Raw genomic sequence first — 14,082 nt, 5'->3', positions numbered from 1 at the left:
AGCAGCTTAGAAAAACGAGTTTTCTATTTATTTAAAAATAGGTTTGTAGTTACTACATTGCAGTGACAGTAATTCATACACATACATTCTAGTTTGTATAAAAGGATTCCAAGTATTATTCATCAAAACCAACGTAAGTGTTTCACATAACAATAAAAGTTTCGATCAATATGTACAAAAAGAAAGGGCACTGTTCATCCAGGTGTGAGACTGCACTTTATAACTTGATAAAGCAGAAGAGAAAGAAAATAACCTTGATAAAACCTAAACTTGTACTGTATGTTGGTTACATGAACATTTTTGGGATTTACACCATACTGTACAAAGTAAGCAAAGCTTTAAAATGTGTCAGTTTCAAAATTAGATGTTCCAGACAATTTCCTTAAGTTACACTACATTATATGTTTCAACATTAAGTGGCAAGATTTAAGGTATTCACTCAATAACTTTCTTTTCAATTTTTGCAGTGTAATGGTCCAAAAATGTAACTTAAAAATGTGTGTCAATAGCCTATCCTTTTTAAAACATGCATCTGAGATAAATATACCATGTTAAATGTCTTATGTGAAAGTGTAGAAATTTGGTGCTGTATCTTTAAAGGTGTAGTCATTTCCAGCACTAATTATATCATGAACCAAAATTTATACCGTATCCTGAAGCAATTATCTGCATTTATTTAAAATTCAAATATTCAGCATTTGGCTCCCTTTTTGGTATCAAAAGAAAAATGATTTTTCATATAAATAGCTCCTTAAATTATTTACCCTTTAAAAATAGGCAAATTTGGGGTTTGGTCTTTAACAGCAAGTATTATGCTATTTCCATCTTCAAAATGCCATCTCACATCTACGGTACTTTAACAAAAAATATCCTGAAATAAATGTAACCTTCCTGAAACAGAGGGTACCTTTTATTCCAAAATGTTGTGAACTAAATGGGAAAATGAGAGCAACAAAATAATTTTCTGCTTCACCATTCTTCCAAGAGTAATTATGTAAAGTTAGCACATTTAAAAGAAAACACAATACCAGATTTTGTTATATTAGAAATAATTTTCAGACTTGGCCACTATATATGAAATGTACACCTTTTTTGAATTATAAACATATGTACATTATTTACAGCAGAAACTGGACAGCCCTTTTATTAGATGAATGCTTAGGTCCAAGAACATGAAATGCAAGATTGATACATCAAAATTTACAACAAGGCTCAATCCAGTCGGTCCCTTACACACACTAGGACACAGCTGTCCCACAAGTGCACCTCTCCAGTTGTGGGAAGTCTGATGGCCGGTGTGGGTGAGATGGATGGCAGGAAACTCCTGCATGCCCTGAGGATGCAAGGTACGACTGGATTGTGGCCTTAAGCTTTCATTAAATAGACCACCAGGAGCTCTTGCTTCAAAGCAAAGGATCCACATTCTTCAGCACAGTAGGATCAGCTCTTTGCAGAAATCAACACACAAGAGCTGTGTGTATGGGGTTCTAGTTGGGGTCTTAGTATCACTTTAGATGTACTAAAGCTCATGAAACTGAAAGCTCAAATTGGTATTTCACAAAGAGTCGTAACACAGCACATGACTTATGTACTGAAACTATGTCCCCATTCATTTTTAAACGTTGAGAAGTACTACATGCTTTTGAATCGGTATTTTACAAAGATCAATCCATACTAAGATAAAGTATTAAACAACTGAATTAACCACAAATGGAAAAAATTGACAGGATGGTACGAATAATTTTGTGCAAGTTTACATCACAGCAGTACTATAGGAAGACAGGTTTTGTAAAGCTGCATCGCTACTCATACCACAATGATAAAGATCATTTCTTCAGTACCCAGTATTATACCAATGTAATTTAAGCTTAATCCCTGGGAAACAATTAAATTTCAAACCCGCTTAGCCAAACAAGGGATTGATTACTGGAGTGAAAATGAACTTATTTCCCAATCAAAGAAAATGGAATGTGCTGCTATCAGACATCGTTGTATAGTAACCACTAGTTAATATTGAAGTAATTTAATGTTCAGCATTATGGAACTAATGGACCGCTCTGTATCAGAAGCTGTATTCAGTAGACTGCATTTTACATTTGTTTTCGTTACTGCCAAGTTTGTAAGATAATTGCTTGTGTGAATATCTGTAATTACCAACAGAAAGAGTGTCTACATAGTATTTTCCATGTAAATGTGCCATAAAATAAATATTACTTTGCTCTCAATAGTTTTATCCATAACACATTTCATTATGGTTTCTCCCTCCAAAAGTTAGTGAACCAGTATTTATTGCTTATATTAAAATGTGCTAAATCAAAAGCTCTTCTGTGTTGGTACAATAATTTTTTTGCAAATCGGTCAAATCTAACCAATGACAGTAATTTCAGTCAAACCAATGCAATTTACAGCACTTATATAGTATATTTAGCACAATTACAGTTTTAAGTGTTTCTACACAAATGTATTACCAAAATAATGTTAGAAAAAAATAAGCTTGTGAATTCTTAGTACAAAATTATTCCTGAATGGGGAACAATACATTTGTGTACTGCAAATAAGACTTCGATTCTTTTGTTCTGAAATGTGTAATTTTCAGACACTATGATGGTGATGTGTAATATTCCATTCTCCAACGTTACATACACATACTTGATGTATACAAGTATATACATAAATATATGCCAAGTGGGACATAGTTATAAATGGAGTAACTTACAGCAATGGGGTTTCATGTTTGCTTTGCCAATTTCTTTTATATAACAATGCAGATAACAAAAGGAAATCACACATTTGAAATTGATTGCCTTCATCAACAGTGAAATTATTAAATGGACAAGATAAATCTACTGTAATGCTTCCATTGTGAAATGAACTATCACTGTACATAGGCTGCTGAAATATTTTCATGTTTAATGTCTGCAATATTAGTAAGAATGCATGTTTAAAAACATAAGTCAGTGTCCCAAATCCCATAATTATAATATGCTAATGAAAATAGGTATCCAAGGAGGACTAGTGCCAGTAGAATTTATTATTCTACTGTAAATCATGATTTGGCAAATACTCTTAGTTGAAGATATTTTTTAAAAAACCAAACCAATATGGGTTATTTAGAGGAGATGGTGATGGCAACTAACCAACCAAAACAGAATCTTCCCTGCCTCCAAATATTCTAAACTGGCCTGATCATAACATCGATTAGTCTACTTCAAATAAAAGTGAATTATCTTGATGTTTATGAGTATTTGTGATAAAATCAGAAATGCATTTTAAGAACCAACTGCCATGGACACAAATGGATAAAAGATGCATATTAATCTTGAACCTCATACACCATCCACTGCGAGCAACATATGTGCACTAATTGAGTATCATGTTGCATACATAGCTGTGTTGCATACATAGTTCCTGAAGTTGCTTCCACCTGCAGTCCTCAAACCCGGACTGGAAACTACATATTAACACAGACTGTCAATGTTGCCAACATGGTAGACACACACAAAACGTAAGATAATTGGTGCCGTCAACCTAGCTGTTTGGAGGGTACGGATCTGAATATAACCTCCCATGCTTCCACTGGTGGGGGGGGGGAGAATGTTAAAGGGGCTGCTTTTCCACCTCTCCAAACAGATTATTGGCTCTACCATGTTGGCAAAACACAGCTAAACCTTTGGTTACGTGAATATAATACTGGTAACTGCACACACAAAACGTCAGGCTGTTTGTGACTATGCAACTTCTTTTTCAAAATCAATTCAACATGTAATATAAAATATCACAAGATGCAATTCCATAAATCAAGAGAACATATTCTGATAAAGTCCAATGGATGGTCAGGAGAGACAGTCCATTCAGTTGTTAATTTGGCAAACAGGAAATAACCACGGCACGGTATGCTTAACCTGTGGCGTTCCACACCTCGCTACTTTGAGGATTCTAGCGTTCTAGTGTTCCTTACATGTAGGTATCAGATGGAAAGCTTGAAAGTATGGAGCGAAGGATTCTGGGATAATACCTTGTTTCGCCCCATCAAGCTTTGTCAGCCATGAATACTCATAACTCTACCTATTATGTTCCATGTTTTTGGCACACGTGAATATGCACGGCTGACGAAGCCAGATTGGGTGAAACAAGGTATTATCCCGGAATCCTTATCGTGCCATACTTCCAAGCTTTCCATCTGATATCTACATGTAAGAAGCACTAGAACACTGGAATCCTCAAAGCAGCGAGATGTGGAACACCACAGGATAAGCATACCATATGGTGGTTATTGCCTGTTTGCCAAATTAATAACTGAAAGGACTGTCTCTCCTGACCATCCACTGGACTTTATCATAATATGTTCTGTTGAATAATGGAATTACACTTTGTGATATTGTATATTACATGTTGAATTGTTTTTGAAAAAGAAGTTACATAGTCACAAACAGCCTGACGTTTTGTGTGTGTTGTTACCAGTATTATATTCACGTAACCGAAGGTTTAGCTGTGTTTTGTCAACATGGTAGAACCAATAATCTGTTTGGAGAGGTGGAAAAGCAGCCCCTTTAACATTCTCCTCCCCCCCCCACCAGTGGAAGCATGGGAGGTTATATTCAGATCCTTACCCTCCAAACAGCTAGGCTGCCGGCACCAGTTATCTTTTGAACAGGTATGTATACATCTGCATCTCTAGATTGAGGCTTACTTCTCCCAATGGGTGTTAAATGAAAAGTGTGGTTACATTTTTGTACCATGCAACTGTTTAAAGATGTATTTTGTCTTCTTTTAAACTGGACTATACTTTCAAACAATAGAAATTGTATTAAAGTTTGTTTTAATACAAACTTTGTTTTAAAGGTATAAAATAAGTAAATGTACCATAAACAAATAAATAACTGTTTCTTTTTCCATAGCAGTACATACAGCAATACATTCCCCTAAGTCATATAGTCATTTACAATAGACAACTTAAGTTTACTAAAGATGCACAAAATAATAGACTACAAGGCACAATCATTAAGTGGGATTTTCCTTTAGGGTGTATATATTGACTTATGTCAGCTTGATAAGTACACTGTAAAAAGTGCAGAAAAACAATGTGCAATGAGAACACTGTATAAAACATGATTGCATAAAAAGTGATTTGGCCTTTTTATCTTTAATAATTGAAAATAACCAATCTTCCCCTTAAAATAAAAGTATGACATTTTAAATTTTTATCTAGTATTATCTAAAAAGTCCTGAAAAAATTATTCCTGGGTAATATTGTATATATTTATGTGCTTGTGTACATAATATATACATACACAGACACTTTTTAAAATTTTAGTCAGTTTTAACACAATTTGTATAAACAATCAATCTTATCGCATCGTAAACATAAGAATCTCACACTTTTCCTGCAGTTTCCTTGAATCCTTTAACCCAATTATACATTTTGCCTAAGGATCCCACCAGTGCATTAATTGTTTTTACTACAAAGTACCAGTAGAGATAATTTTTCAGAACAGTGTATATTTAGAACATAGATTCATAAGCATAATTGAAAAATGTATGCTGCACTGACACTAAAAACTTTTCTACTGCACCGGTTTTCAGTCTTTGGCACAATAAACAGAGATTTGATTGATACGAGAATGAAGGTCTGAAAAATTAGACATATTAGTCAAACTTTTTCCAATGTGGATATATATATCTACATAGTGTGATTTTTCTCTCTGGCTGAACCTAGATAAACCAACAAGCTGCACTAGGTTGGTTTGTACAAAGCTGTGTGCCCAATTACTACTGAAATTAAACATCTTATTAGCAATGTTTGGAATTTTGCATTTGTTCTCAATGGCATTTACTGCCACACTCTGCTAATATCCTGCAAAACACAGATACTACACTCTATACAAATGTACTGTACCTTGCTCATTCAAAAATAGGAGTTCTGTTCTCAGTCTGTTACATTAAAAATTCTATCAATTTTAATCAAATAGAGGTTACTGACTGTCCAAAATTACAGTAACATTTCTGCAAATCAAGAATTTCCATTTATACAATCTTCAATACCAACTGAACAAAGTGAATTGAAATGTATAACCTACTTGGAGGGCAATAAATAGCAAAAGTTTAAAATACATACTTCTTTCAAAGAAATGTTCAGTTTGTTTTTGCTATACTTTTTCCAACGTATTCTCATTTGTAAATAGCAGCAGAAAGCAGATATCCTTAGTTCTACCACTTCCTCAGCTGTACCTGTTTATTAGCATTTTTAAATGCTGGTTACCAACCAATGAGATTAGCCTTTGCTTTTTCAGTCAACTTGCGGACTCTGCCTCTGCTAGATGTCCCAAAAGTCAAAGAGGTGTCTTCAAACAATAGTTGTCTTTGCTCCTCCTCCGAGTCATCTTCATTGTAAAAAGCTGTCCTCCTACCCTGATTTCTAGTTCTCATGTGGGGTTCAGAATCTTTAAGTTCTTCATGCTCTTCTTCAATAGGTTCATCTGTCTTTTTTCTCTTGCTTCTCGTCTGAATCTTAGGATCTGCAGAAAACGCAAGTTCTAATCCTGGCTCTTGTGCCTCTGGCTTTCTTTTAGGCTTTCTGCCTCCACGCCCTTTTCTTTGCAACAAGTCTTCCTTCACATTATTTTCAGAGAGAGAATTGCATGCAGTGGAAACAGATGCTTCCTCTGGTGGTGGTGGTGGTGTTAAGTCTTTAGTAGTCTGGATTGTGTTCTGCCCTAAATTCTTTTGCTGAGCAAGTAATAGGTTTTTTGGTTTCCTCCCTCTTTTCTTGTGCACCACTTCACAACTATTGTTGTTTGTTTCAATCTTGGGTTTCCGTCCAGGACCCCTCTTAAACATAGGCTTTGAAGACTGTCCCCCATGTCCATTTACCTGGATGCTTCCTGATGCCAAAGCCATGACATTATTCTTGCAATCTGCTATAAAGACAGAGTAACATGTCAGTGACTTGCATTACCCATCTCCTTTGCAAACAAATAAAAAATTAAGTGCAGCGCAATCCTAAGTATAGGACCAATCAGGCCTCAATTTAGTTGCATACAAATTAGACTCATCTGAATGATTAAACACACCAAAAACACCATAAAATTTTCTAGTATTAATCAGGGCTGTAAACTGATATACTAAAAACTTGCCTTATAAATTACTTAGTGGTTACTTGGTGGAAATTACTTTTAATCAATCTAAAACTGCAGCCCCAGTTATTATATATTCCATAATAACCAACATTTAAAAATACAAGAAGCTTACCTTGTGGGCTGAGAGTGGAAGATTTTGGTTTACGTTTAATTTGTTTATCCTTCTCTACATTTTCTCTTGCAGTATTATTCCTAGTGTTATGAGTATAATTGGTTTGATTATGGACTGATAAAATATTCTGGTTCTTGGAATGTTTGGTGGAATCCTCTAGTACTGGGAGACAACATAGAGAGCAAAAGGTAAGTTTTAAACAAGATTTTCAATTACTATATATTTGTTGGTCAAATAAATACATTTCTTATTTCTTCTGAAATATATTTTCAACAAAACATTGTTGAGGGGTTCTATTTAAGATTATTTCACTCATTTATCCTCACTCTATGGTTTTCTATACTTCCATGATTTACACAACCCCCAAATCTGCTGACTGTATGGGGTCTGGAAGGAGACGTGGCTCTCTGCTACTGAAGAACATTGGGACATGTCCGCAATGGTCCTTTGACCAGATGTAGCTGGCATCAGGCCCCAAAATAGTGTATTTGGGGGGAAGGTAGTATCCAAAGCCCCTGCATTCATTAGAGAAGTGCTGGAATCAGGCCCTCTCTCTACAACAAGCCTGCAGCTGACTTAACTAAATTTGCCTCCGTTGGAATGTGCAATGGGAAAGGGGACAGAAATGAAAATTTTACATTGTGAAGGAAAAAAGGCAAGTCTGCCCACCCCCACCCCCCGCTGGCAGGCCTTTGGAAGTGGCAGTAAAATTGCCCCTTTGCATCCCCAACCTCACTCCATTTAGGATTGCGTTCCTAGTCTTCCTAATCTGAATATGAACATATAAATGTGATGTTGCATCTGCAGTGGAAGCCATTATATTTTAGGTTCCAGATCTGTACCACTTATTAATAAGTTTACCCACCTGATTTACCTGATGTAACAGTAGCACTGGGTTTCACAATTGTAGGCTTTCCTCCTGAAGAAGTAGATGGTTGTTCATTAACTGCCATTTCTGCTACTGCCCTTGTACTCCTTGTTCGGACCAAAGTCACATCTGCTTTTCCATTCATCTGAGCAGCAGTGTTTCTCAGGGATGTTGAACGTGATGGTGCAGAGGGCAAAGGTATAGCAGGGGGTTCAGCTTTCAGCTGTGGTTTTATTATTTTGCGTTTCCTGTCCGGACTACAAACAGATGAGAAGTCTGACAACTCATATTTTATAGCGTAAAGCAATAGCAATAGGCCCTGGTTATCAACTAATTTAATCCATGAGCCATTTTGTCTTTATGTGGTCCAATTCACCCACACACATCTCTCTCAATGCCTCTTCAGCAATTCAAATGCTGATTGTAACCTTTAAAGGCCTAAATGGCTAGGGCCACAGGTATCCAAGGAACTGCCTAATCCCACATGAACCTGCCCAGGTCTTAGAATATTCAGTAGAAATTGATTGCTTCTGCTGCTGAATATTAGGTGGGTGACAAACTGGGAATGTTGTATGTTGTGGTTCTATGACTCTAGAATGTTCTCCATTAGCCAATGAGTCTGATGTCTAAAGCTTATCAAGCTAAGACCTTTTTAATGTCTAGGTTTTTAAGTATCTTTTTACAGTGGTGCCTCGCAAGACGAAATTAATCCGTTCCGTGAGTCTCTTCGTCTTGCGTTTTTTTCGTCTTCCGAAGCATGGCTATTAACGGCTTAGCAGCTTTAAGAAAAAGGAAACAAACTCACAAGAACTCGCAAGACGTTTCGTCTTGCGAAGCAAGCCCATAGGGAAATTCGTCTTGCGGAACGACTAAAAAAACGGAAAACTCTTTCGTCTTGCGCGTTTTTCGTCTTGCGAGGCATTCGTCTTGCGAGGTACCACTGTAGTTAGCTTTAAGTTTTAACCACAGCTTAAGTACTGGTCTGCAAGTATCCCCTTATGGTTAGTAAGTTTACTGAATTAACTGTACAGTGGTACCTCGGGTTACATACGCTTCAGGTTACAGACTCCGCTAACCCAGAAATAGTACCTCGGGTTAAGAACTTTGCTTCAGGATGAGAACAGAAATCGTGCTCCGGCAGCATGGCAGCAGCAGGAGGCCCCATTAGCCAAAGTGGTGCTTCAGGTTAAGAACAGTTTCAGGTTAATAACGGACCTCCGGAACAAATTAAGTACGTAACCAGAGGTACCACTATATTCTCTCAGATGCTGGGGTGTGGGTGGGGCGCAGGGAGAAAACAACTCCTACACCAAGGGGTCAGGTGGCCTCATGTATGGTAGTGGCAGCTTGGACAACTGGACTGGAAGAATGAAAGCTAGCCCTGGGCCTGTGCATGGGAGTAAGCTAGGAAATATCTTTTTATGCAGTGTAAAATATTAACAAAAGGAAGCCACAAGTGCTGCCACACCAATGTAAAACATTCAAATATTGCACTTGGAAGAACGAAGAACTCTATCATACCTTGATGCAACGCTACTAGAAAGAGAACTGCTTCTGCTTCTTTTCTTCCTTATCTTTTTAATTGTGCTTCTTTTATGAAAACGCAAGGCTGATTTGTAATCTGATAAGATGGAACTAATGTGTTCTTCAAAGAAGGCAGACAGGCGCAGGCTCATGCTGTAAATCTATTAAAAATATTAAAGTGTATTAATATGACAAAAAATTGAACAGTTTGTCTCACATTTAAATTTATGCCCATAGTAAAGGTAAAGGAACCCCTGACCATTAGGTCCAGTCGTGGCCGAATCTGGGGTTGCGGCACTCATCTCGCTTTATTGGCCGAGGGAGCCGGCGTACAGCTTCCGGGTCATGTGGCCAGCATGACTAAGCCGCTTCTGGCGAACCAGAGCAGCGCATGGAAACGCCGTTTACCTTCCCGCCGGAGCAGTACCTATTTATCTACTTGCACTTTGCCTGCTTTCGAACTGCTAGGTGGGCAGGAGCAGGGACCGAACAATGGGAGCTCACCCCATCGTGGGGATTCGAACCGCCGACCTTCTGACCGGCAAGTCCTAGGCTCTCTGGTTTAACCCACAGTGCCACCCGTGTCCCATGATGCCCATAGTAGTTACACAAATCAGCAGACACATGAAGCAAGATCAACTGCACAGAAGATCCCCATAAGGCTCCACAGCATCACATTCTCTGTTTCCCATGCACCACAATGGGAACATTAGAAGGAATGTTTACAGTTCTTCACCCAGCCTTGTACTCTCCATAGGTACTTTTGGTCAGAATGTAAGCAGCCAACACAGATAGAGGGAACACTGGATGAGGACAGGAGAGGGGCCACAGACTTCACATCTACTCTATTGTTCCTTCCTGTCACGTTGCTTGTCTGCATGCCCAAGTGCAGGAAAAATAGGTAGATGCAGGGAATAAGAATCCATTGAATTGTATCAGGATTCTCCATGAACAGGCACAAGACCCAAAATAAGGTATTATTTCAGGTAACACCAACTATATCTTTAAATATGCTTTAAATTTAACGTCTGAGACGTGTTTTGTTGTCCATATTCAAATCAATTACACATTCCGCTTCTCTAGCAACAAACACAACATTTAAAGAACATCAGTACATATCAAGAAATAAATTGCAAAGCCATACTCTTGATCTTTTGCACGGTGTATACACTTTGGAGTTGCTGAAGATTAGCCTCACATCTTTACACAATTCCATTGGCGATTCATAGTTCCCTGCTTCTAGTGTTTCCCGAACCGTGGCAAAATCCATTGGCGTATCAATGATGTCTCTGTAATCCTTTAGAAATGTTTAGAAACATTAATGAACTGATTTCAACAATCTAATGTTATATTACTAATTACTGAAAAAGCAGAAAATAACTGCACAAGCCGGTATGAAAAAACATAAATCTTATACTGTGTTTTAAGCAAAATCCCCCAATGGAAAAAGGCCTAAAATTTCTGAATGTGCTACAAATCAGATGTATGGCAGATGAACAGCCTCAACAAACAGAATGCATGAAATACCAAATACAACCACACCTGTAAGAGAGATAGATAATAATATTTTGCTGAAAACTCAACATCATTGTCTTTTACTTAATAGAATGTTTATCATTATTCTTCCACTTCAGTTTTCTAAGGTAAATGTTTCAGAAGAACATCATATTTTCAAAATACTCACTGGATATTCAAGAAGATCCACTGGCTGGCGAAAAGGTTCAGAATCCTCACACTGAAAAATTAGATTCAGCAATTCCTGGCACTGCCTCTTCCATGCCTGAATATCGTAGGATTGAGCTCTATTACGTAACCTCCGCTTGGGCTGATGATCCTAGAACAGCAATATTGAATACGGCTTATCAAATAAGTAGCTGTTCTTGCAAATTAAACAGAAAACTGATTATCCCCTTGTGGAAAAATGCTGAAGAAAAAAATATTCTGTGACCTCTCTCAAATTTTGAAGCCTTGCACTGTTACTTGAATTGAACCCAGTCAATTTTTAATATCTATCTGGAAAAAATCAGGAGAAGGAAGCCATGGGCTGCTGGTGGTACCCACCATTTGGAAAATCAATAGTTTTAACATTTATTGAAATAATAATATTAAACATGAAGATACACATAATCAAAGAGGCCTTATTTAAATTTGTTTGTTCCCACTTCACACATAACCAAAGCAGAAATCACTGATGTAAAACAAATATTACCTTCCTCTTTCTAGTAGAAGTTCCTGGCATGTTAATGTCTTTCTCTTCTTCCTTTGGGCAATAAAATATTCATCACATGATGCAGAAATACTAAGCATTTGAAATATACTTAACTTTGGGTACTACTTCATATTTATTTACTTACTTCTACTTCCTTTCTATTATGAACTTGTAAGTCTGAAAATATTTTTACACTTTAAGAAGCCAGCATTTGTAAACAGCAGCCACAGGCACTGCCTACGCTTGTTACTGCTGCTACTAGTTCCAGTCGTTTCCTTGCCTGCATGAAGTTCAGTGTGTGATACAAGGCCCACAAATACCTGTAAAGTTATTACTAGCTCGTATTGAGATAGGGATGCATTTTCCAGAATCTCAAATTTTAAAACGGTGACTGTTTAAAACACAAGCACACACACACACAAACACACGTATATGGACAGTTATAAATTACATTATATCAGAATTTATGGATCTGATTAATGTTTTCTTGCACTAACATAAAGAACATTAACCAGGCAATAATTTATCTTCCTAGCTTAATTTGAGCTACACAGGTATTCTTTGTAAACTAGAATCCAAATTCTGCACTTTTATCCAAAAATAAAAGTCGACTGGGTTTTATGTTGCACACTATGCTCTGGATGTGAGAGAGCTGGCAAAAGTATATAGCTTTGTACCAGCATAACATCAAAACAGCAGTGGCTCTAAGGACAGGGATTCTGAGGAAGGTACACACTGCAATGAAATTCTCTGCATACAGAATGCTTAAGGCTTAAATACTTGATTTTACTAGAATTGCATTATATTTGGGGACAGAGGTGTGTACATGTGTGTGATGCATATACTTTCATGGAGCTTGTATGTAGAAATAATGTTCACCCATAATTCACATAACAAGTAAATTGTTGTTGCAATGAATAAAGCACACAAATATTACTTCAAATAAATTAGGGACTAAAAACCATCCTTCCTGTAAAGAACATGAGGAGCTTGAACTAGAAGGAATTTGATTATCATTGCAGAACCCCTCTCTGAAAGCTAAATTTGGGCAGAAAAATATAACTACTTTCTAAAGAAATGCATGACATATTGAGTTAGCTTACCTCCTCCGAATCAGACAGGACTTTTTTCTTCATGGCATTATACAGTGGGATTATGTCATAGCAAGTCTGATCTCTGTTCAATAAAACACTTTGCATTAATGAGCTTATTTGCAGCCACAGATGCACAGAGTAACTTGGATCCTGAGCAGAAATCCAGTTACAGGATACTCCCTGGTGGGAGGAAGCAATTTTGGCTGGTTCTTTTTTCCACTGCAGCTCCTTGCTCACTGGGTGACCCACTAGAGTAGCCTGGGAGACGGCACTGGGGGCTGGAGGTGGAACTGAAGATAGTCTTCCCTCTCCCTTCCACCAGTGGGAGCCTCCATTGGATTAGAGTCCCTTCTATTAATGGAAGGAACCCTTACGCTCATGGAAAACCAAATCAGGATCTAAATGTCTATACAATACAGAATTTTATTGCTTCATGTTATTGGATTATAGTCAAAGTAATGCCAGCAGAGTTCCCTGGTGCAATGCTTCCATTCCCTCTCCTCTCCCCAATCTTCTGAAGTTTCCTCAACTTTCCAGAGCTGATTCTGAGGGTGCGCGTGGAGCTGCAGGGGAGAGGAGAGAAAGTTCCATTCTGCTATCACAAGGGTTTTGCACTAGCAGAATGGGAGCATGGAATACTGCCCAACATTAGGAAGATTTTAAATATCAACCTTCCTACTGTTTAAATGGTAATGTTAACCATGTTCTCTCCTCTAAACATGTAAAAGAATATGCCGAGTATAAAACATTGTCTTTCTTTGATTCTTTCTCAGATTATATTTTTCCTGCCTCTCTATCCAAATCCACTTCTACTCAGAAACAAAACAAAACAGGAAAACCCCAGGCACAAGCAGCTTCTAAGCTTTCAGCAATTAATTTGCAGGATTTCAACTACCCGGCTTTCAACCACACAAAGTTGATATCACACAAATTAATCACGCATAAGATGCGGTCGTACTGTATTCTCAATTCCTTGCCTTCCAGTAATGAGAACAAGATTAAATGAGCCCACAATGGAATTTACAACACACTATTTCCATGGATAAAGTTGTTTCTGGAAGAGTGGTGATTGCTGAAAAAACGAATTCTCTTATTCACAATAGCAATTAATAGTTCACTCTTACCCATCGTAAACATAA

The 14,082-nt window shown here is 37.4% G+C and overlaps 1 protein-coding gene and 1 long non-coding RNA gene across 7 annotated transcripts in view; one reads left to right on the top strand and one right to left on the bottom strand.

Annotated features, from left to right (window-relative positions):
• Positions 1–6: 6 nt before the first annotated feature.
• Positions 7–14,082, bottom strand: part of PHIP (PHIP subunit of CUL4-Ring ligase complex) — a 63,150-nt gene continuing 49,074 nt past the window's right edge. For 4 of the 6 annotated variants that reach the window (XM_082218160.1, XM_082218161.1, XM_082218165.1 and 1 more), the window contains 8 exons: positions 12,953–13,025; positions 11,850–11,900; positions 11,325–11,474; positions 10,785–10,937; positions 9,638–9,801; positions 8,114–8,373; positions 7,249–7,410; positions 7–6,917 (listed from right to left, as the gene is read on the bottom strand). In XM_082218160.1, coding sequence (XP_082074286.1) covers positions 6,256–6,917; positions 7,249–7,410; positions 8,114–8,373; positions 9,638–9,801; positions 10,785–10,937; positions 11,325–11,474; positions 11,850–11,900; positions 12,953–13,025 — 1,675 coding nt within the window. In that variant the 3' untranslated portion in view covers positions 7–6,255. The remainder of the gene's footprint in view (positions 6,918–7,248; positions 7,411–8,113; positions 8,374–9,637; positions 9,802–10,784; positions 10,938–11,324; positions 11,475–11,849; positions 11,901–12,952; positions 13,026–14,082) is intronic. The other 2 variants (XM_082218163.1, XM_082218164.1) reach the window with 2 other exon arrangements.
• LOC309529966 overlaps positions 8,684–14,082 on the top strand; it is a 154,444-nt gene continuing 149,045 nt past the window's right edge. Inside the window, exons 1-2 of the long non-coding RNA XR_014218564.1 lie at positions 8,684–8,803; positions 9,067–9,318. This is a non-coding gene — a long non-coding RNA (uncharacterized lncRNA). The remainder of the gene's footprint in view (positions 8,804–9,066; positions 9,319–14,082) is intronic.

This window comes from Podarcis vaucheri (assembly GCF_965113315.1).
Source record: "Podarcis vaucheri genome assembly, chromosome: 3".
NCBI lineage: Eukaryota > Metazoa > Chordata > Lepidosauria > Squamata > Lacertidae > Podarcis > Podarcis vaucheri.
This window is presented reverse-complemented; position numbering and strand designations above follow the sequence as displayed.